At 36.6% G+C, this 24626-nt stretch overlaps 1 protein-coding gene across 1 annotated transcript; it reads right to left on the bottom strand.

The window, feature by feature from the left end:
• Positions 1 to 381: 381 nt before the first annotated feature.
• LOC140244147 (adhesion G protein-coupled receptor L4-like) lies at positions 382 to 20640 on the bottom strand. Its single transcript, XM_072323776.1, has 18 exons — positions 20569 to 20640; positions 19487 to 19625; positions 16238 to 16498; positions 14181 to 14338; positions 13598 to 13634; positions 12266 to 12370; positions 11910 to 12112; positions 9672 to 9715; positions 8900 to 9008; positions 7736 to 7842; positions 7096 to 7198; positions 6358 to 6505; positions 5464 to 5530; positions 4335 to 4401; positions 3569 to 3654; positions 2225 to 2360; positions 1212 to 1253; positions 382 to 483 (listed from the first exon to the last, which is right to left on the bottom strand). The coding sequence occupies exons 1-18, from the start codon at positions 20638 to 20640 to the stop codon at positions 382 to 384; spliced, it is 1986 nt and encodes a 661-aa protein (XP_072179877.1).
• Positions 20641 to 24626: the final 3986 nt, after the last annotated feature.

The raw sequence follows: 24626 nt of genomic DNA, 5'->3' as shown, positions 1-24626 counted from the left end.
GTAGAAAAACAGTGTGATTAGGCCTGCCTTTTCAATAGTGGCACATGTGCACACTAAAGTGCAAAGCCTCTTTCCTCAGTTAGTACCTTCCCCAGAGTGTGTATGTTTCATTATATACATTCTATAAGTCCATTGTACATTACATTTATACACTCCACATTATAGACAATATATTGTGCTCATAGAAATCTATGTTTCGGAATCTTTGCTGATTTTGTGATACAGGGTCATGCATTTATGGACAAATGAAAAAAAAAATCCTCTTAAAAGAAGAAACCACTCAAAAAATCTGACATTCTGATTAGCCAAATCGAGAGCAAAATATAAGCTCTTCTAGAACGTCCTTCTGTCCACAACTTTCTTGTCATCGGCCTCATCGAACTACATCGTTGACGTAGCTGTCGAACTAGCAGTCTTGCTGTTTGAAACCCAAGTGCTGTCTTTGACACGGCGACGGTATTTCAGCTGAAGAGCACTCTTAACCTGCAAAATGATTAAATTCAAATTTTACATCATTTAAAGAAAAAAAAAACCATTGATATTTCACTTTCTCTGGTAACAGAGAATAAGGTTTCATAAGCAAAACGAAGTAAACCGAGAAGAGTGTCAAAAATTGATAGAACCTTGCAGTAATTATACGTTGTGATAAAAACTGAAGTGATGAAAATGGAATAACAATATAGGCCTTACGCAAACTTCGAAAAATGAAAGGACCCACTAAAAATAGAAAGCTTGTAGAATGATAACAAACACTCCGTCTGTCTGTCAGCCAGAGATTCTAAAGTTACTGACTTTCTGCTTTTATGCTTAACACTGTCAGAATATAATTCTTTAACTGGCACTTTGTGGAACAGCGTAATACTTTTTGAAATATTATAGAGCGTAGAGAATATCGATTGGAAGCAGAACATTAACTATGTCAAACCGAACACATCTGAACGGGGAGTACTATTAGTCAACGTAGAGTGCTGTGAAGTTTTCTTATCGCAGCTGCATTCAAAAGGCGTACATACGGACTCACAGATTAAGAGATCATGAGCTGAACATATTAATATTCATAACACGTGGTAGCTCAGCTAACTGTGACATCAATCAAAACATGACGCTCCAGCTCCTGAATTTTTAAATCAAAGCTTCCATTGACAAACAATCACATGAAGATTCTTGTCTTTGCTGTCCAGTTCTTAGTTTTGTCAAGAAAATGTACTTACATCTGGAACATGGAGGCAGTGGAAAATCAGAATACAGACACCCTGTAAAAGAATGGAAATTAAAACATGAACATAAACAGTTCCACTCTCCTTTTCAATGTTTTTTTCGTAACTTAGAAACGATTCACCTTAAAACAAGATCAAGCAATGAATATATTGAAGAGTGCTCTAATCATGTTATCGTTGGAGTTATTATTCTCGAGTTCAGTTTCAAAGGGCTGCCATAGATGAACGGTTACAACCAGGCTGATGAGACCACAGGATAGCTTTCATGGATGCTTGCAGCACCCAGTTAGAGTCCCATCCCGCCAGAAATGTTCTTTGGCAAAGCACTTATTACCATTGTCAAGTCTTTTGGAGTAAACTTAAAGCCGTTATGCCCACGTATGGAGGAACGTATTGAAACGAACTCACTTCACTTCTAGTAAAGTAAGAGAAATTCCCTTTGAAGTGATTAGACATATAAGGTCTATGATAAGGCATGATTATAGTTATCGATAAGCTGACTTTTCCCTGCCCTGTCGAACTAGGGAATTACCACAGAAATTGATAATTACGATGGTAATGATAACAATATTAGTAGAGATAACGAAAGTGATAAACATGATAATAATATGAAATAGCTGGCACATATTGAAAAGAGGCAAGGTATACATGAATAAGTATGCGCAAAGGCATCATCCAGCTTCAGGCATTTCATGAACGACACACAAAGAGAATAATGCCACACCGCTCTTTTATAGTTCAATGTAATGGCAATCATTTTGTTATGTTCTTACATGTATTCTTAGACGTTTGTCATTCCATTCGTTACAACGGCACATTTTGTGTTAAAACGTGTTTAATAATAGCTTCTCGGTATTCACATCTTACAAGCAAGCATAAATTTCGTGTTTGTGTGTGTTTGTGTAAGAACCTACATAACACAACACGTACTCTAAAGGTAACTTTGTATAGGTATATATGTACATTTGTGGAAGATTTGCACATTGCATCTATACTTGAAAGGTTACCTGCAAACTGAAGGCGATGATGAAAAGATACTGAAAAAAGATAATGTCGTCAGATTTGGAAATGCTGGTAATGGTTCCTGCTACCCAAGTCAGCCCAAGAACAGGCAGAAGGATGAGAAGGGCTCGAGCCGTTGCCCTGTAGGACAGACCGTTCATTTATATTGATATGAAGTGATCATTTTCACAGTTTTTTTTTTTTAATGTTGGCTGTCGCCCCAAAGTACGATATGAAAAGTTTTTCCCCGTTTTTTCCAATTTGAGGATATTTTCATTGCTCTTATAATCTAGCAACGAACTATTCGTATTTACCACCTGTTCTACCTTAATTCAATCTAGCTTGCGCGAATAAATTATGACCAATTTGTGGCGAGTTAGACTTTTTTTTTTTTTTGAAGGGGGGGGGGGGAGGTACAGAGACATAAAGGTAGGAAGAAAAGTTAAATATATTAATTAAGTTATTCTTTTAAAATAAAGATAACGATGTGAAAAGGCCGATATTGCGGTGATGAATAATGCGTCATGTACGTCATACAAATGATGGAATGATTAAAAGCCATAGTGAGACTATTGGTATGCACAGAGACAACAAAACATTACAATAGTGAGCGATTATACATAATAGCAATGTCCTTAGCTCTCCCTATATGAATTGGCATGCTGGAAAGCCATGAAATGTTGTCGTTTGCAGCTATTATATGATTTGACTTAGTGGATAACACTCTTGACCTCTTATTTCCCCGGTACCTGCATTCAGCAGAGATGGTAAGGGATTTCCTCCTAGGGGCACTTAAAAATTGTTAACCTCTCAAGTGTCTACATTAGGACAAAACAACGCAAAAATCAAATATCGCAAAAGAAAATAAAAACAATAATCATATAATTGCGCCTTCCCGGGAAGAAATAGTATCAGGGGCCCCTGAACCGGAAGGGGTGAGATGCTTTTGGGGTCTAATGATATCGAAATAAAAAAAAAAAAAAAATGGGGGGGGGGGGTCAAAATACTCATATCAAAGGAAGGTTTCGTTCTTAGATTCTCTTCGTTATAGTGGGGGGGGGGAACTCTCGGTCCTTATCTCCCGTCCCCGCACTTAAAAAAAAAAAGAAAAAAAAGGAGGGGGTGGTCAGCGGCCTTTGAAAGCTCTACTTACTGTAAACACTTTAATCATGCAGAAAGTATTGTAGGCAACTGGATTCTTGCATTGAATCTATTGTCAACTCATTGCCTCTCTCCAATAGGATCTCGCATTTGGCTTTCAAGTTTTTTTTCACAGTAGAATTCATCGGAGCAGGGTATAGATTAAAGAATTTGCAACATAATGCTTTGACAAATCTAGGAATGCTCACTTCAGCTTGTTGACGTTGTCTTTCTGTGAATTCGCCTTCAGAGACATGAACGACTTCATGACGAACCACAGCATCACGGCATTAAACTGAAATATGGGAAATTATGTATGAATCACGTAAAGATATAGCACCAGCACAACTTGACATCAGTGTAAAAGTAGACAAGAAAGTAAACATCTATTTTCTTTGAAAGAATTGAACCCACATGTTGCTCCAGAGTCATTTACTCTAGCTTTAAATATGCCTGGCGATTGAACCACAATTAACTCGGGGAGAACTGACTGCATCGACATGGGAATGAATTCGTTGGCATATCAGTGGCACTTGTAAGATGTACGTGTGTCGTTGTAACCTCTATAGATATAAAATGCACAGACGTGATGACGTTACATTTTTGTCAAAATGTGTTACTTTCCATGTGTCTCTCAAATTTGTGTACTTTTTTTTTTGGGGGGGGGGGGTGGCGAGGAATAAAGGGAAGTTCAGTTGAACTCGAAATTGGTAATTTTCTTGTTATGTTGTTTTTTATACTGTCATTATCTTTATTTCTCTTTTCTATACTCTCATAATGGCTAAGGCCAGAGTCGGCCAGTCAGAAAATAATAGATGGAAGGTATATGAAACGAGGTTATCATGAATATAATCGGTAGAGCGTTACTCCTAAATTGCTAATGAGAAACTAGTCTATACAAATTGCTCAGCCTTGCGCGTAGGATGGGAGCAGACAAAAGCAAGCAATTACGGAATGAATCAACCTGATGCTCACCAGCACTGTAGCAAAAACGCAACCCACAAATACGTAAATTGTGTTGTCCTGGTGACGAAGCCAGCAACTACAGAGAGAGCAGAGAACGATGATTACGCGGCAAAGAATATAAGTAGGACTTAAAACGAAGCAAATTAAAGTAAAACTACAAAATGTCAACACACTAAGGGGTGAGGAAGAATCATACGCTATTAAAATGACATGGGTAATTATGAGAAATACTGTTGTTTATACAAATCTATTTTTCTCTTTGTTGAAGTTACAAACGGAGTCGTGTTGATTTGAAACAGCTCCCAACTTTATCTGCAAATGAAATGTTGATTACTATGAACAGCAATCACATGCATTTGATATATAAAAATAATATATAAATAAATATCTAAGATAAAAACCTCCTGAAAGTATGAACAAATCACGAAAGAAGCTCCAAATTCTTGTAATTACAGCGTTCATTCTTGTATGTGAGGCGTATCGCACTGTGAAAAACAATTTATTTATTGATATTTATTCTTTATTGATTTTGTTTAGAAACTAAAATTTATGACAATCTTCTCTTCATTTTTCCAAGCCTTTTTATATGACAGTAGACACTTTGAAGATTCATTTTCACCAGCACTTGCACTATCCTTTGATCCTTCCATCTACTGTGGTTGCTTCTATAAAATCGGAGAATGTGTATTTCGTCATTCAGCGTAACACTTTAAATCATACTGGACAAGAAAAAGAAAATTTCTTGTTGTTTCGTCAAAAGTGTCATGCTGAATGAAAAAAAAAACCGCGCATTTTTCGATTTCATAGAAGTAACCATGTACAGTATGTCTCAAGAAGGACCCTCAAACAGCAATATTCGCTAAAAAGTAAGTTTATGGATAAGTTGAATGTTTACTTTTGGGGGAACAACAAATCACATCATTATTTTAATTAATTATTTATATCATTACCTTCGAAATCAGAAACCTAAATGTTGAGTCATCACGCATGCTTTCTCATTTGAAGTGCTGGCATAACAGAAGTCAAACCATCACAGAAGAAAAGTGACAGAAACAGGAAGAGAGAGAGAGAGAGAGAGAGAGAGGGGGGGGGGAGAGTCACGGGAACCACATATATTTTGTATTGAGTCTAAGCTTACAAGTTAGTAGACCCGTATCCGTCGTAGAGGACACCAAACGACACACCAACCACCACGAGAGCTCCACCTTTAATAGCAAACAGAACAAAGACATTCTTCAAATCATTTGTACACACACACTAACGCACAAACGCGCGCGCGCGCGCACACACACACACACACAAATACACAACACACAAACACCCCCCCCCCCAAAAAAAACAACAACCAAAAACAGGAATAGGAGCACACAGTTACCTCAGAATCAACTTGCACTCAATCATGAGCAAAACTATGCGAGCAATGCATACACACCATCAATATAGGAACTAGAGACAGTAAGGCACACATAAATATTTGAGCAAATCGTGATTAGTCACATACAAACCTCAATGAAATTAAATGAATATTTTCAATAATGTTGCAATGCAATTTCCTAAAAGCCTAGTGAAAACAAACAAACAAACAATACAAAACAAAACAGGGCCGGTGGAGCGTTTTCAAAAGTGGGGGCCCCACTTCCGGATTTCCTGAGCTAACAAGCAAAAAAAAAAAAAAAAAAAAAAAGAAAAAAAAAAGGGGGGGGGGGCCAAAGTGGTGACATCTTATGTATTCCTTTGTATGGTGCAAAAATAGTGGGTAAAAAAAAAATTAAATAGTGGGTACTCGCCCCCCTCCCCCCCCCCCCCCCCGTTCCGCCGGCCATTGAAAAAAAAACAACAAAAAACGCCAAACAATAATTGAAGTTTGACGGAGCAACTCGAACGGAAGACAGGGCATGTAGACACAGCGAGCCAATCTAATATTGAAACAGGTAATAACGATGCCCTTCATGCTTCACAATATTGAAAATGATGTACCCGGCTACTGCACTTAGCGCCGAATAAATTAACGTAATTTCCTCTGTTCTCTTACCCCATGCGACCATGGAGAGATAGCCGATGTGCAGCGGCTTGAAACCGATTGCAGTGGTGCGGTACAGGTAAACGCCCTCTATCATTGTCCAGGCCAAAGCTGCAGTAAACAAATACTGCAGAGTAACGGCAACACACTTGCATAGGACCTGTTGACAGAATCGTTTAAAAATGTGAAACGACAAGTGAACATGAAATTCAACAACAACATGACTTATCATCAATATTTCGCAAAGATCTTGAATGCCTTTGGTACTAATTGAATAGTTATGATTGTGATCAGGGATACCAACGAATGAAAAACAATGAAATGGTCCAAGAACATTCAGTTACCTCGGATTGAAAGGATATTTAGCTGAAAAGTACCTCTCAGTGATTTTAACCTCTTATATTACCCTATGATTTAATTCTATTGGGAATACGTTGTTCAATATTGTGAGAATTATCAAACTAATGTCAGTGATAAGGAATCAACAAGTGAGGTTATCCTGCAATCTCTCATACTATAGTACATGATACAAATTCGTACAATCGGTGTAATGAATTCTGGGTTGGGTTTGTAGTAGATCATGGTCTACAATGATCCGCCATTAGGGAGTTTGCAATCTTCACTCTTCATTTTGGAATAGCTGTAATAGTAGAGGGTTTTGACCTCTCTCTGATATTGGTAACAGGATCGCCCATTAAAATCAAGCATGAGATATGTAGGACTTGTCTGGAACCCCCGCACTCATCTTACCGGGTATCTGGTGTCTTCAGCCATGGTCAAGAAAAGAAGTTGTCCTAGAGCAGTGGATACGGCGAGATTCATATGAATCTGAATCTTCAGCAACTTCCATGTACTGATGGAAAAAGAAGTTGGGGGGGGGCAGTGTGCCAATCATTATTTCACAAAGTATATGATCAAAAGAAACAAAAACATTCACCATTCTGTTTGCCATTTTTTTGTTTCATTATTGCATCATTCTTATCTTCCCACTGTCATTATCATTATTGTCTCATTTCACTTTTCTGTGTTTTTCTTTATCTTCTTTGTTTTCTTATTACCCGTATTATTGTCATCACATGATGGATGGTCATTACGCAAAACCACACATGACACCACACCACACACACACATTTACATTAGTATACACTTGTATATATATATGTATATGTATATATATATATATATTTATATATTATAGATATATGTACAAGTATATATATATATATATATATATATATATATATATGTGTGTGTGTGTGTGTGTGTACGCGAGTGTATGTTATCGCACATAAGGGGAGGGGAGGTTGAATAATCGCTTGTTTCAATTTTTATTGGAATAAAAATATCATAAATAAGAATGATAATTACTCAACCGAGCATTAGCACTTACCCCGTCACGCAGTACAAAACAACAGCAAGTACGAGACAAGCAATGGATAAACCTCCCAGAGTCTGTGACAGAATACTTTGCACTTTGGCGTGTATTCCTGTGGGTGGCTGAAATGAAAGTACAGAACAGCAAAATCAAAACAGGCAGCATCACCTGGAGCTGGAATGAAATAATTCATGCACTTAGTTTCCCTCTATCTTATCTGTTTGGTCAACGAAATCACATGCTTCTTTGTTGAAAAGAATTGTTGACAGAAGACGATGCTTGGAACAGTAGTTTTGTTTTGTTTTTGCTTTTGTGTTTTGCTTTGTTTGTATTTTATGTTTTTTTAGCTCCTCTTTCGGACCAGACTTGCATACATACGAAAGCTCTGAGATTTCTATAAAACACTTGTCATTTTGTATTTTGCTATTTCTTTCCCCCTTCTTCTTTGTAGACAACAATCATAAAGACCGCCTACGGCCATATAGTGAAAGACGCCGTTCAGAGGTGTCTAGAGCATAGTACCACACATTCCGCTTATAAAGCACCTAGGTACTGTCGATTACAAAATGTCGTTTCATCAATAGTCAATCAGGTAAAAGGCACTAGAAAACTTCTATTGTCAATAATTCATTTCACGCAATCATAAAGTTAGGTGTGATTTTGTTGCAGTTTTGTTTCTGTATATTTAGATGTCAGCTTAAAGACTGACAAGGAAAGAAAGAGAGACAGACAGACGGCAGGGGAAAAGGAAATTTGTTATATCCACAAAAAGTGACATTTGAGAAAGTGTTTAACAGACGACAATCACAAATTAAAAACGATGAGAGAGTAACATCTGTTTCAAGTCATCTTGACAAAAACTTTCAAACTATACTATACAAAACCTCTACCTTCGACAAAACATTTTTTTTTTTTCGGCCGATGTTCTAACGACGGCATGTATATTATAATGGACATGGAATATCTCAGCACACAAAACAGAACTTCAGATAGACAGACAGACAGACAGAAAGTGAGAGACGAAGCGACAGCTTTCTGAACACTGTTTACAAAAGCAGTACGTAGTCATAGTTGATAAGGAACAACAAACCGTCTTCGGACGAGATACGGAGCGAGAGAGGCAGAGTGAGGAGAATTGGCATTCATACACAGATAATGTGTAGAAAGTTATGAATTTACCTTTGCAGAAAGGAGAACGGCGAAGCTAGTCAAGTGGTTGGCCCTACATCGCACTACAGTATCGTTAGAAAAGATCGTTTCGCAGCCATTTGTGGACCAGATCCCGGCACTTATTCAAGTAAAATAGAAAGAAATGGAAATTAAAGTGTGTGAAATAAAAATACATTGTAGACGTTTATGATGCTGTGAATATTTCAGCGCGTATAGGATACAAAACAGAAGTAATCGCTGTGAAGATTCACGTGTATGCTATTTTCCATTGCCATTTTTCTAATAATACGATAGACGAGGGCCATGGAGAAAAGCTATCGATCATTATAATGAACCTCTGCGATAGGGCGCCACAACCGACAATCAATTATGAGATTAAGCAAATCATTGCCATTAATATAAAAGGGGTACGGGCTGGGACAGATAGGGATGACGAAGACAGGTTGTAAATTAGAGTGGCATCGAGCAAAGAGTTACGGTCTGATGGATTGACGCGAGTCCAACTATTATCTTGATTACCATGCGTGCATTAGTGCAGCCAATATTCACACGCTTCGACAGAAATGGCTACTGTCCCCATACATGATTGAATTTTAATGACATTTTGAAGGGGTATGACGGATGAATAACAAATTGTACATTTATCACCGGAGTACTCATTACAACGGCAGTGTTGTTGCCTTTTCTTATGTTATCCCCAATTCCGTTTAAATTGCACGTGTGAGTGTGATTAGCATTCAAACACGATGTGAAATGTGACTGAAAAGGAACAAAAGCTCACCTTTCGTTTACAAGAAAAGCACAGAAAACCTTGTCTGTGGAGACCTGTGTACGCCGACGAGGAATAATTCAATGTACAGAAATTGTGCAAAAAGAATATCACTGCTACTGAATAAACCCTTTGTTGAAAATACGCTTTTTATTTCTCAGCGATGATAATGATACACTGTTGGGAATATGTATAAAACCATTTTTTTCCATTAAATCTGTCAGTTAAATAGTTAAGTTAGCAAAAAAGCAGTGCTTCAATTCAATGTATAATATACGTCATAATACCAATCACACCTTCAGGAGGATATGTACTTTATGTCTACATACCGACTATTTCATCGGCAACGACAACACAATTCATTTGAATGTAACTATATGTAACATGATTAGAAATTAAAATGGGCAAAAGACAATAACACTTTGTATTATATGCACACTCGCACACTTACGCACAACATCTTTAAACATTCATGAATAACATCTCACACCTACACAAAGTCAGATTAAGATCTGAAGCAGAAAATCGGCAATCAATATTGCTGACTTAAGTTACTTATTTGCAATATCACTGAAAATTGACTTATAGGACTACAATTTGATTTTTATGACGCAAAAGTCATTACCATTCATCAAGGATGTATATATATATACTCGAATTGAGAGGAAAGTTCTAGCTGAGACAATATCATCATAATAGGAAGAATGTATATGTCACTGTAAACTACATGGTTAGTATTGCCAGTTATGAGAAATAATTAACGAATAAAGTTGTTCCTTTTCTTTCCTTTTTTATCTTTGTTCAACGCAAGTAAACTCTTTATAACATGTAAAGAACATGATCTTCATGATTATGGTTGCAATGTGTATGCGAAACTTTGCATCGTTGTGTCATTTTAGCCTATTGCTCATGTATACATGTTGATGATATTTTCCGAAGTATTCCTTCTTCCTTCAGTGATGCAAGTTTTCGCTCTGTGTATATCTCTTCAACTTTTGTTTATCAATACGTTTTAAATACATATTTATGTTATTCAAATACATATGGACGCATTTAAATTCAGGAACTATCGTCTGACGATCGATATCATGTTTTTTTATTTTATTTTAATCCTGTCAGTGAAATTCATTTCTAAATAAACGAATCAATTCCTGAACATCGGAATTCATTTACAGACATTTTTTCAACACAAAGCATACCATTTGTCTTTATCCGCAGGCAATTTATTTTTAGGACATTCAGATTGGCGATTAATTGTTCTTACGAATTCGGTAAGTCTGATATACTAGCGTACAGGGTGATTATTTGGTGCAGAGCTGCTGGAGTTATAGATAGGAAAACTGCATACTCAATGAATAGACCAACTCGATTTGGGTACTTTTTTTTTTGTGGTACGCTTGTAATTTCTAAGTGGGGGCTTCAAGTATGCTTAACAAAAGATAATTTATGCACTGACAAGCTACGCACTTGGCTCATTGCGTAACCCATTGACAGTGGTTTTGTTCTTCTTTGGATGCCCCCAGTTATGGCCGCCATAAGTTACATTGCTCTGAAGTCGGATTCATCTATAGCGTACTATTACTGTATATATATCTGTATGTATAGACTCTTAATATCCGGGACTACGGGAAGATGCAGCTAATATCTAATGCACCTATTTGAACATACTTTCCCTTTCATGGAAGTGAATGACGGAACAGACTTCAAAGCAGTGTGCATCTAGATTTAGATGCAGTTTGCTAAACATTATGGTTCTTATTTGAATCTGAATGATATCTTTGCACGGACAAGAAGCTCGAATGTGGAAAAACTATTTCGTACGCACGTACTTAAATTATTTGCTTTTAGTCTACTTTTTGATGACTCATTTAACGAAATTTGTGTATGGAATGAATTCAAATAAATGAAAATGAGCTTGAAGGCCTTTCCCAGAAGATTAAACATTTTGTGAGTAATTCAAAGATGATTTTGTAACGATAAGAGATTTGAATTAAGAGAGAATAAATTTGGGCGGTTAAACCTGAAATCGTATGCTCCTTATTTAAATTGGCTTGACTTCTTTGAAATATCTGTTAAACGAATAGATAATAATCATGAATGAAGGAATACACAATTAATGAATTTGAATAACGTTTTACGTCATGACGATCACAACTATCGTGAGTACGAGTGTCTTTAACGTAAAATTGAATGACAAAGAAACATATACACTTCTCAATCTTTAGATATCTGCACAAACGCATCACTTACTGTTATATCTACAGTAAAATCGATGACGATGAAGTCGTCGGGAGGGGTTAAGTTGGCTGTTTCGTTCCCGATGCTAACAAGGATCTCGAGAACGTTGCTGATGATGGATAGGAAGTTGTCGGAATCGTCGAAGCCGTCTTGCCTCACGTTTAGATGTCCTCCAACTACGTCTGTGTTTCTGACGGAACGGAATGAGGCTATGGCTGCGGAATTAAAAACGAAATGCCCCCTTTTGTTATTCGAAAGTGAAAATAAAACTAGACCACACAATCACCAATAAAACCTCTCTGGACTCCTATGAAAATATATTCAAACGGCAGATTTGTGTATTTTACATTAACTTGTACAGTCCTTACCATTCATGGCGTACAGTGAAGGGGAGGAGACAGCAAATATTGCTCCACAGTTCTCGTTGCCAAGCAACCGGTTGTCTCCCAGAGCAGTCGATTCGTCTTCGCAGGCTGTCATGGACATGCGAACGGGTTAGGTGATTGGATGAGGAGATGAAAATGATATTCACTTAATTACAACTGCAACCATCTACCCAAACTATTTTATTCTTTATTTCACTGTAACAGCCACGTACATAATTATCCCACGAGACAATCTAAAGAATTTCATCTTCCCTTAGTGAGAACTGTACACACTCAAAATACATTTGTTTATACCTGACCCAAGACAATGATCTAAAAGAATCTGTGAAGTTAATTATATTTAAGTATAAACTCAAAAAATATTTCTAAATATACCAGTTAATTCTGTTCAATGAAAAAACCCGTCATGTTTCACTTTTCCTTGAGATTTTGTAGTGTGTCCACAGACCTTTTCCATCCCTCTCCTTTTCCTTCTCTATTCTTCCCTGCTCCTTTTTCCTCGTTCTTCGTTGTCCAGTATCTGTCTGAGTGCATTTCCTCAAGTTCTGTTATTTCTGTGTTTTGTGTTATTGTTGTTGTTGTCGTCGTTATGTTTTTATTTTTTTTGTGGCCGATTGCATATCTTCCTTTCCGTTCAGTTTTCCTGACATACCTGGCTCCATAGTGTGTGCCACAAATGTGATATGATACATAGTTTATACGTTTGCATTATAAAAATCCTAGTAAGTATTGTTCATAGTATCAGCATCATTATATCAATGAGTAAAATGTACAATAGTATATAGAAGAATTTAAAATGAATGTTTTATTGGTATAACAAATTGGTGCTGTTGTTGTTTTGTTCCAGTGTTCCACGTCTTACAAGCTTGGTTTTTTTTTTAGTGGAACACTGTTTTCCATCATTGTGATTATTTACTATTTTTGTTGCCATGGCAAAGTGCATTCTTTCTTTTTTACGACATCATTCGTGTATATACTTTATATTGTATTTAAAAAAAAAATCCTTTATCAGACGAGTGTAAGAGACATGATAAAAAAAAAAATTGTATCACTTTGGATCATGTCAACTTTTTCTTTTCTTTTCTTTTTTGATGATGGAAATAAATAAACTATTGAATTGAATTGAATTGAATCATTTGATAATCGCAGCAATGCACTGAGAATGATATGGATTGTTCAAGTGACAATTAAGTAATTTGATAATCTAATAATATGAGTACTTGTTTATTCTATTCTGTAAAAAAAAAAAAAAAAAAACAGAAGTGAAAGAGTTTGAATAGTATATCAATGAGTGTTACAAGTAGGCCTACCCACCAAATGTAACTTCGGTTGCCTCCTCGTCGTCCTGGCTCTGTTGTGTTGGAACAAAATTAATTGAGAAAAAAAGAATGAAAAGAAGCAGAACATTACCAACAAAATGTGCTAATTATAATTATTTTGGTTTTGATAATCAATCCTAACTGCACAATGACAAAATAAAATTGTAATTCGTAGATGTAGAAATTAAGAAAGACAAAATGACACAACAATTTCAGCTGAAAAAATGTCCAAACCAATTTGAAATGTGAAATCTGTGTCCTTTGCTTTTTTGGTATGAAACCATAGTATGAATTTGAATTATATTATACACACACACTGTACTCAGACTGTTCAGTATACTTTCTGTATACACACTGTTTTGTGTATATCTGCGTGTGTGTTCTTGCACAGTCAATGCTAACACCGGAAAATGATCACACAGACGACGTCCTGTACTAAACTTGCTATTAGTCAAAAACTCCCTCCGCCCACCCATATTCTTATCTTACCACGAGCATTCAGAGAAAGGTAGAGTAAGAAAGAGAGAGAAAGAGAGGGGGTGGAATAATAAACAAAAAGACGACGAAGAAGAAATTACCTCTGTTGTCACTTCGCAGATGAAAGTATCGATGTTTGTAGGTTGACTTTCTCCATTCCACCAAATAGTTTTGACCCCATCGCAAAAGTTGCTATGGAAACCTTCGGCGCCATAGCTCAATAGATCTCGCGCCGCCAACTGATAGGTTGCAGGCCCATCTACATTATTATTGAGTGGATGAATGAATAGATTTAATATAAATGAAATTTTCGTTGATGGCGGAAGGCGGGGATGGTATTATTACTTGCTGAGTAGTTGAGTGGTAGAGTTAATAATCCTTTATGAGCTCTGTTGATTTTGATGGAATTTTCCTGTGAAAACTAATAGTGTGCGCATGAAAAGATATCCACTTTGTGCCAACGTGTAGTGAATTTCAAAGATTCTTACTTTGCAGTAGACTGGAGAAAGATAAATTCCCTGGTATGCTCTTGAAACATGTGTTGGATATGGGATTGTCTTTAATCTGATTTAGCATTGCTATTACCAGATTACCATTATTTTGTCAGTCCTTATACCTTGACAGTGTGAGTATCATTTTATCGTATACAATGCCCCATTTCTTCCACATTTCCTTCTTTGTATAAGTTTGTTGATTTGTCTGCATTTTTTATCTGGTTTTGAAAATTAATCATTTCTTCCCTTCAACGTAACATTTGCCAGATTTCCCAGATGGAATTCAGATATCAAATTCTTTGCAAGATTTTGAAAGGACTCCTCTGGATTGAGTCTTGCTGGAGCAACCAAAAAACAAACAAACAAACAAACAAACATTGCTTTCACTCTGTTCATTTCTTGCTAATCTTAATCGCGATATGATACCATTTTGTGGAACATGCATCATCGCAACATCGTAGAGAACGATGCTAATCAATCATCACACACGACTTGGCATTCCATCAAGGGCATAATTTTCAGCACTTTCGTTACCGTTGGCAACCTGTCTGCATGAAAACCTGGTTGTTGTTATTTTATGGATAATGTGGTAACGACGGAGTGATCAATATCAACCCCAGATATCAGAGACAATATTTTTAAGAAAAAGTACAGATTATACTTGTAGTTGCCTTGGTTATGTATGCGGCTAATTCCTCATTCAAGACAGTTCTCAGATCTTACTGACCCAGATGACAGCTATAGTAAAAACTTGCTTACACTTACGTCAGAATTCTCTACGGCTATTTAGGTGTTACCAGAAAAATTCGGTTACTTTTGGGGTGAAGATCTCTTTGTTTAGTCAGATCTTCGGCCGGATTATGAAGATAATGAGTGCAGCATATTATGTCCTCAATGCTGATAGTATCCCGTTGACTTAGCTAGAAATGTATATAACTGTAGTGCCGCGCAGACCCTAATCAAATGGGTCAATGGGATGATTTGTGCTGCTCGGCTGATATCTTGTATCTATCATGTTTTGCTGAGTTTGGTGATGCATTGAATTCCTTCACGATCAAAGCGATGCTTTTTGATATTTGAGAAGAGGATGTTCTCGCTGAAAAGAAAGGTGATGGCAAATTGTAATTGATTGTAAAGATTAAGAAAGCTAATTCAGCCATTTCCAGAAACACGTCAGAAGGCAACAGATTTGCAACTTTGAATATTATTGTCTGTCCTAAGTGACATGTGAGGAGTAAGCCAAACACTTAACCAATGCTTTTGAATAGAAAACATCTAATGTGCAATTATGTGAGTATTCACTTACTTAAAGTAATCATTTTACTTAGTTTTTCTTAGCCAAATACTTAAGACAAAATATCGTCCTTTGAATACCGCTTTTTGTCATTGATGTAGGCCAATTAGGCAAAGTATATGTCCTATTATAATTATGATTATTTTGTTTTGTTACATAACTATTTAATTGAATCCCGGTCCAGTCCATTAGAGCCGTCTGGGGTCTACAGGAAAAAAAAAATAAAAGAAAGTGCATTTTACTGCTCTCTCTCTCTCTCTCTCTCTGAAATATGCGCATACGTATCTCTTTTCTGTCTATACCTTTTTCTTTGCACAAAATAACAAAAAGTGAGGTACAGCATACACCTTTAATTAGCCACGAATCTTACACGTGTAGGAGATGCTGACACTAATAGCGTGATCCGTGCCATTGGCATGTAGACACACAGATCGTGAATAGACTTCCAACACGTAGTAAAGAACGTCGTGACATGTCAGCCGGTTACACGCCACTACACCTTGAGCGTAGGTTGTGAGGTCCATCGACTTGAAGCTTGAGTCGAGACGGACGCTCTCCACCACGATGTTCTCAATGTCCACCAAGGGATCCTTACAAATGAATAGTTTGGGGGAGCAGTTCTCTAAACTCTCTGAAAGAAGGGGTGGGAAATGAAAAAGTGAGATAATTTGAACGGCGTTGAGGCAAGAAAAACATGGGCAGAAAAACGGACAACAGCTATACAGCAGTAACAACTTCAATCATTTGTAAATCATTGGATGATACATGACAACCACTTTATTTACAAGAGCAGCACCCCACCTGTTGCTTGTCCCCAACGGGAACGCGTAACGAAGCTTGCGAATGGAGCTTGACTTTTTTCTAAAAACACTGCCAACGGGGTCGCGATATGACATTGTCATTTTTACAACCCCTTAGCATACGCAACAGACATGTTCTTCTGGGAAGACCCAGGTAGTTTGTATAAGCACAAACCCATGTCGGTGGTAAAAGAGTCTGTGCCAAAGCCACCCTTTCGGGTCTTTACATGTAGGCCTACCATTATTATTTCCTGCACTATATATACAATAGAAATTTTTCCCATTTTTCAATAGGAAACTTGCAAAAATATTGCAGATTGAGTTGGCTCCTTTAGTTTTGGGTGAGGTACTTATCACATTCAGAGACATAATATTTTGTTTAAAAGTTAAAAAAAAAAATGTTTTTAGTTATATCAGATACGTAGGTCCAGCATGGTATCGTTTGTTTTATTAGTATGTTTATAAATGTCATTGTAATGGTTATTGTGTGATTGTATGTATGGGGTTCAGTGGAAGAACTGTACCCGTCCACGTATGCTGTACTTAGTGTAAATGTCATTGTTTTGTTATCTGCTATGATTGTATGTGCAGGGCCCCCAGGAAGAACAGTACCTACCTACTGATGGGGCTACAATGTTGAAATAAGACTGAATAAATAAATAAAGTAATAATATAATAAAGTAAGGGAACAGCTACAGCACACGGACTCTGGGACTCTGCATGTAGACTTTTGGGGGCAGATTACTTTACGACCGACAAGGATTTGTGTCTGGAAATTAAGATCTAGGTGAGTTGAGCCACAAGGCCTACCTGAGAGTTGATTCACTTCCTAAGACTACTGTAAAGTGTCATATTATATCGTGTGTGTGTTTTTTATTTTTGTCAAGGCAGATATGTACATAACAGCTTTATGGAAAATGGCAGAAGGAAGAACGCTTAATTGCTGAAGAAAGGGGATAACAGAGTTAGAGGTTAGACCTTTTCTGTCATTTACATAGAATCAGTTATTTTGTGATGGTGTAGGCAATATGTATCCTGTGCATTGCCTATTTATTGAGGTTTTGATTGAATTTGAAATGAAACAAAGCACGTGTCAAAATGGTAGACCGAATTTATTATAATTTGGACATTAATAATCTTAATTTCATGAAGCATCATAGCGAGAGGCCAAGAAGAAAAAAAAAAGTAAGAGACCAACGATGACTGATTCTAGGTATTATGATGAGAGTGAAGCGTGAGAGTATAAGTGAAAGACAGTGCTGAATGGTATGGGGGTTAAAAAAAGAGAATGGGGAAATTAAGAGGTAAGTAAAAGAATTCTAGATCGCGGTCTGAAATCATTTAATTCACGGGAAAGCAATTGTCATTATAATTTTGTCAGTTATTAAGTCCTGATTATGGTGACAGTATGAAACGGCGATGCCTCATTTTTCGTGATCAGTATAAGTATTGGCTTTCTCGGTAAATCGCATAATATTGTAATTTAAGGTCCTATTCCGAGCGTTCAGTTCACGTATTACATGCCGCAGGACTAAATCAGCAATCAAATTCAAAATCTGAGGTCATTCAAATTCACTATCGGAACAATCAATTGCTCATTTGCGTCATTAAATCCAAGATATAGGAATACGCACTTACGCAAGAGCATTCAAATTCATCTCAAGCCGCCGACGGAATCTCGTTGGTCATTGAAATTCGTGAAAAGCAATTCAATGCCTCCAATCAGTGCATTCAATTTAAAAAAAAAATGTATCTAGTTAGCTTGGGGCCGAGTATGCGTGTCTTTTTTTTTTTTTTTTTTTTTTTTTTTTTTTGCTAAGCTTTGAATAGATTTGGCTTCATGATGAAGATTATTTATATTGGCATAAATACCTCATTCGTTCCAAAATTTCACGAGGATAAAAAGGCAGCTATAGTAGTTTGTGCAGGCAAAACATGCACTGTGTACAAATGACCATATTATGGGAGAGGTTGATTAATACCTTCAATAAAAACAATTTCGACTACATTGAAACTGATGACATGAACATTGTATACATATTGTCTGCTGTTAGATGATATCCATGTGTGTAAGTTTGTCTATTGATGCACTGTGTGGTAATAGTGTTAATAAGGTGTTGTCTGTTTTTTTTTTTCAGTGCATGCGGTGTCATCACGGTCAGACGGTGTTAGTTTAATTTGTTCACGTATTGTTTGGATGCACTGCTGATTGAACCTTATTATTAAACATTTCTTGAAAGGTGTCCTTTCTTTATCCGAAACTTTTGCCCTTTCTCCACCCATCCTCACCCCATTAACCCCTCTTTCATAACTCTATTTTATTTCTTTCTTTGATTGCACGAAGTAGGAAATCGATCACCTGATAATGAGATTGAAGTTAATCGGGACTATTTGAATGCACCAGTAGGAATGCAATGTTCGCATTTGGAAATGCGTGAATTTGATTTGACCAAAACGAAATAAAGCTCCTTAAATGAAATTTATTGCTCGGATTCTGAATATATTCATATTCTGAATATATATATATATATATATATATATATATATATATTATATATATATATATATATATTTGCGTGCATGTGCTGTATGAATTTGAATGCACATTCATGAATTGAAACGACACACGTATGAAATTGAGAGGGAAAATCTATGTAGGGACCTACTTTGCACTGCATTGCTGGCATGTCACGCATGAGGGTGAACAACCGTTTGCTTAACTGTTTCTTTTGAGTGTTTATCAATATCATTACTGTCGGTAACAGAGCTCTCTCCTCCAAACACATTCAAAACAAAACAAAACACAACAAAACACTCACGTGTATAGACTATTTGGCCACATGGGCCAAAACTAACTGTTGACAAAGAATCAGCTTGAGCCGACGACGACAATGATGGTGACGCCTGAGCTGTTGAGACTACGTTGTTTGAACCAATCGCAGTTGTAAATGGTGAGGACTATAATTGATATCAAAAGGATGTGATAGATTTATTTTATTTTATTTACAAGCAAGGAATGGCTGAGTAGCACAAAATTATTTTGTCCGATACGATGCCACGATACTCGCTGCTCACTGCCCTCATCAGATTGCTGTGGACCTGTAGCAAAACCACTTTATTTGGAGAGGCAACCATCCATAGACGCGGAACAGCAGTGAACCGATGCTAAAACACTTAATTATTGTGATATATTATGCTGTATCATGCAGGCATCACACTGTCATAAGATTAAGCAAAGGTGGACACACGATAAAGAAAATTTACAAATACGCCTCTGAACGTATGAACATTGGGTATCTTAGGCTTTGGCAACCACTTCGTGAGCTGTGGCGAAATCTTCGTGAAGCAATCGTGTTTCTTTCATTTGTCCTTAGTGTAAATTTGTTAATAAAGCTTCACATCTTCGTGTACATGTGTAGTCTTCGTGCTTGGCTTGGGTGCCATCACGCGACCTTCTGTAGAGATCACATTTGCTCCTGCTGTTGACCGTCTCTTTTGACACTGTACGCAATTGAAAATTCCATATTCGTGTGACCATCATGTGTCAATTTCGGGACAGCGTGATGCCACCTTCACGCACACATGCATCGAAACACATAGGCCTTCATTAACATTATATGCCTGTCTTCCTCAGTCGCTTTGTAATGTATACCGTTTGATGTGATCATGAAGTCGGAATACAAAAAAGAAAAAAAAAAGATAAACAAGGTTATCAAAATTATTAATGTCGTAAAGTTCGAAGAAAGGTAAACATCTCCATATTGTATTATGTATATTTATTGTAGAACAGCCTAAAGTCACATTGACCGTATCTTATCTCAGATAAGTCATGGCTTGTATGTGGTGCATGATCAAACAAAGGTATAAAGAACCAGGGAGGTGAGACGTCGAAAGAACGTACTTCCCCCAGTGATGGCGGGTGTTCCGTTGTTTGGTGAGTGGTCACGGCTCTCATATCATCAGTAGTCGTCATGAACACAGTGCAGTCAGTGCCACTGTAGTCTTCTAATGGCTGGCTAGATGGGGTTACACTGCTCAAACGAGTTTGTAATCCAATATTGCATGTGTGAACATTGGCGTATTGTACGTAAATACTTGTCCGAAGTGCTATGATCGTGTTATCTGTCAAGGTGCATGAGAGTGAAAAAAGGAACACACAACATTCATTATCATAACAAATATAGTGAAAACGAACAATCAGTGAAGTGGCTACTCAGTTACAGCAAAAATTTGATATGTCAGCCAAAGTTCAGTAACCAGTAATCTTTGATCTTTCGGGATTGTGGATTATGGCGACTTGATCATAAAGGGTCATACCATCAAACCTTATCGATCCATTCATAGAATTTCCATAAAATTCTGAGCTTTGTAACGAAAACCTGTCGAATTTTATTTCCGAAAACAAACCACATGAACACAGGATTATGGAATTGGAACCGGCCGCACCCATAAAATTCCTCACGTCTTGATTGAGGGTATAGTTCTGCAACAATACCAAATTTGGTTTATATCCACATTTGCTGCCTGTAACTTTATGAAGGTAAACTCCATCAGTTTTTCCATTAATAAGTAAGTATTTAGATTGTTTCAAAATCGCAAACAGGGGTACCTAATATTCGAATTAATTTTTGAAATTGTATGGGAACGGAATTACACTTGATGAACGTATGTTTTCGGATACTAGTATGTAGAAGAATCTGTCAATACGAAATCGTAATGAAGACTCAGAACAGAAGGCATTCATAAGATTTCCATACCATATACTTCTGAGCATTCCAATGAAAATCTGGAAAACTTTGTATCCAAAACAAACCACATGAACAATAAAAAAAAAATCAGCGATCAGATAAGCCATCTACTTCCTGAGAATCATTTTTGTTGCAATTATGGTGAAGTGTAGGAAACAGCGGAGGGAGGGGGTGGAGGGGAATAAAATATGTATACATATGTCTATAATCCTTGAAAGTAGTCGTATTGCTGTTATTTTGTACAATGTTAATGTAATTGCAGAGAATTTATTCACTTGTAAAGAAAATGGCATACGGATAATAAATCAAATCAAATCAAATCAAATCAAAACAGTTTGAGATTTTAGCAAGACGACCATCATCGAATAGATTTGCTTTATTGTCCTGATAAGAGTGAATACTGGTTTCGATCTGTTCATTTTCTGCTGTGAAATTATCATCAGGAGTGTATGTATTTAAAACATTAAGTGCAGTTTTAGCTTTTAAAACAGTGGCATTTATGAATGCAGCCCACCCCCAGGACCCTGATGCTATTGACAGAGCAAAATGTTCTTACTTGATCCAGTTGTGTAGTTAATTTGAAAGTTTATTGTTGATCCAATCATAGCGAGGCAGCTTTGTGTACTGTACTCGACAAGCAGATGATAGTATACGTTATTACAGGTGAGTTCGCTGCAGTCGACAATGCCTTGCGCTCTAGACGTGGCGTCCACACCTTCGACGGATGCACCGATTATTTGTATATTTCGAAAGCTGGTTGTGCAGACTGGGAGAGACCCTTGGCAATCTTCATTGTCGCTATCAACTAGACACATACAATGGTAATTGTACTAATTTGAGCGGTCATTTCACGGCGGCATATTTCGAATTATCATTTTCCATCCAATTCATCAAGTAAGTACAACATAATTTCCTTTTTTTTTCTCTCTGTCTTCATTAGATTTTCAGTAAGTTCACCGCAAAATTTGATGTTGTGGCTAATTACTTTTTTTTTTTTCAAATTTACCCTCACTACTATTGTATGACGTCGTGTACCTTTAGATTTATCCACTAGGTTGTGTGTTTATCAATACTTTAAATTTGATAATTAACTAGGCCTACTTGCAATATCTTCCTTACTTGCAACTGTGTTATTGTGCGTTAATACTTAATATTTAGGTTTTATCACGTCTGCATTGGAAAGTTGACATAAATTCAAATTAAATGTAGTGACTTGAAAAATTCATTTAACCGAGACAGGAAGAGAGTTCTCTAATTTCTGTGAATCTTCAGATATTGCTGTGAGGCATTAGTGTTGTGTGCATTCTTCATGCTGAGAAGATAATGACTTGATAATCATTCCCTGAAATAAAATCGAACAAATAAAGCAACATAATGAATCTAACGAATACTTTATATCAGCTTAACTCCGGAATTGTTTCAAATGTGTGTTTCAAGTCAGTTATTTCTATTACAATTTTACAAGTAGAGTAAGAAAAAAAAAACACTTACACCAATAAATTTCCAGGCAGTTATTTCCTAGAGCCTGAAACGAAAAACAAGCAAACACTAATAACAAACACAAACACATGAATTAATACAAGTGATTTTTAGACCATGAAGGATCGATATGCAAACTACATTTTGAAATTTAGTGCATCTAAGGCCACACGTACGCTCTCGAATTCACACACAGCAGCACAGACATTCATACATTATACACACATTTCTATTTTAAATGTGTCTATTTCTCACAATCTGGTTAAGTTGCTGAATGCTACATCATACTAATCTATTTGTAAGATAATCTTACTTATCCTTTAGAATACCGATGAGAACATTCCTAAGAGATCAGATTAGATGTATTTATTCATGTATTTATTTATTAATTTATTTGTTTATTTATTCATTCATTCGTTCATTTATTTATTTATACGTTTTCTTTTAGCAGGGCAGCCCTTTCTCCTTACTCGGAACTGCTATACCAAGGGGTCCTGCATCACATAAAAATTACTATTTGAAAAAAAAAAACAAACAACAAAAAACACACACACTCACACAAACTTACAGACATGGTAACAAAGAAGAAACACATAATACACAAAATCATACATATCCAAAGGGTGTATAAGAGAAACGATTGTACACAAGGCATTGAAACAAACAAAAGTAAATAAAATCGAGTTAGGGAAAGATAAAAAAAAAACCCGAACAAACATACATTCACCTCCACATCAATGCACACACCCACGGAGACCCACACTGACACACGCACGCACGCACATACGCACACGCACACACACACACACACACACACAAACGCACCCATGCTTCCGAATGATATCTAAAGTGTATCAATCAAGCTAAGCATTTTGCAATGCCGATTAAATAAGTTAATAGTTGTAGCGTTTCGAATGAAATCATGTAAACTGTTCCAAATTTTAGATCCACGATAGTGAAAGGATTTTTTTTATTCTTTTTTTTATATTCAGTTCTGGGGAGATTGATATTAAGAGAACAGTTAAATGTCTATGGTTTGAAAAAAAAAAGACATTTCGTTTTGTTATTAAAGGTTGTAAGTACGTTGGGGTCAGTCCATTGACAATTTCGTATACAAAAACACAATATTGTACTGGATTCCTCGGGTCACTGATCGCCAGTCTCTGGAGCATTATCTTGTGAATAACTCCAAGACAGTTTGAATTCGTCAAGTTTACGACAATCGGCAGGAATGAAAAAAAAAATATATATATCAGATATTCGTCGACAGTAGAATTCAAAGACAAGAGACGGTAATGATATCTTGAATTTCGATAACTTGTATTCCACATTTCCAATTCTGTATCATCCCGTTGACTCCGAAATGGTTTAATTCTCCTGATTATATAATGACTAAACACCTTTATAGTTCTCTTCCGGGAAATAATTAGGCTACATGTAACAAAGTATTCAAAGTTCGGTAACAAATAAACCAAGCAAGAAAGGTTTAAATTTTGGATCATCTTTGGGATTTTTAATTCTCACAGGTGACAAATGAAATATAAAAACTGCGATTTTCTGAACATTTCCCAAATTTTGATTGTTTTTCACCCAAAATATGCTTCATTGGAGTTTGGCTGAATCAATGCATTTTATATACATTTATCATTGCCAACGTTGACACCATTCTGTTCCTCAGCCAAGGCTGGAGATGTCAATCTGACATAGAATATAGCGTGGCGCACATAATAGC

Source organism: Diadema setosum, chromosome 21 (genome assembly GCF_964275005.1).
Source record: "Diadema setosum chromosome 21, eeDiaSeto1, whole genome shotgun sequence".
Taxonomy (NCBI): domain Eukaryota; kingdom Metazoa; phylum Echinodermata; class Echinoidea; order Diadematoida; family Diadematidae; genus Diadema; species Diadema setosum.
The sequence above is the reverse complement of the archived record's forward strand: the minus strand, read 5'-3'. Positions and strand labels throughout refer to the sequence as shown.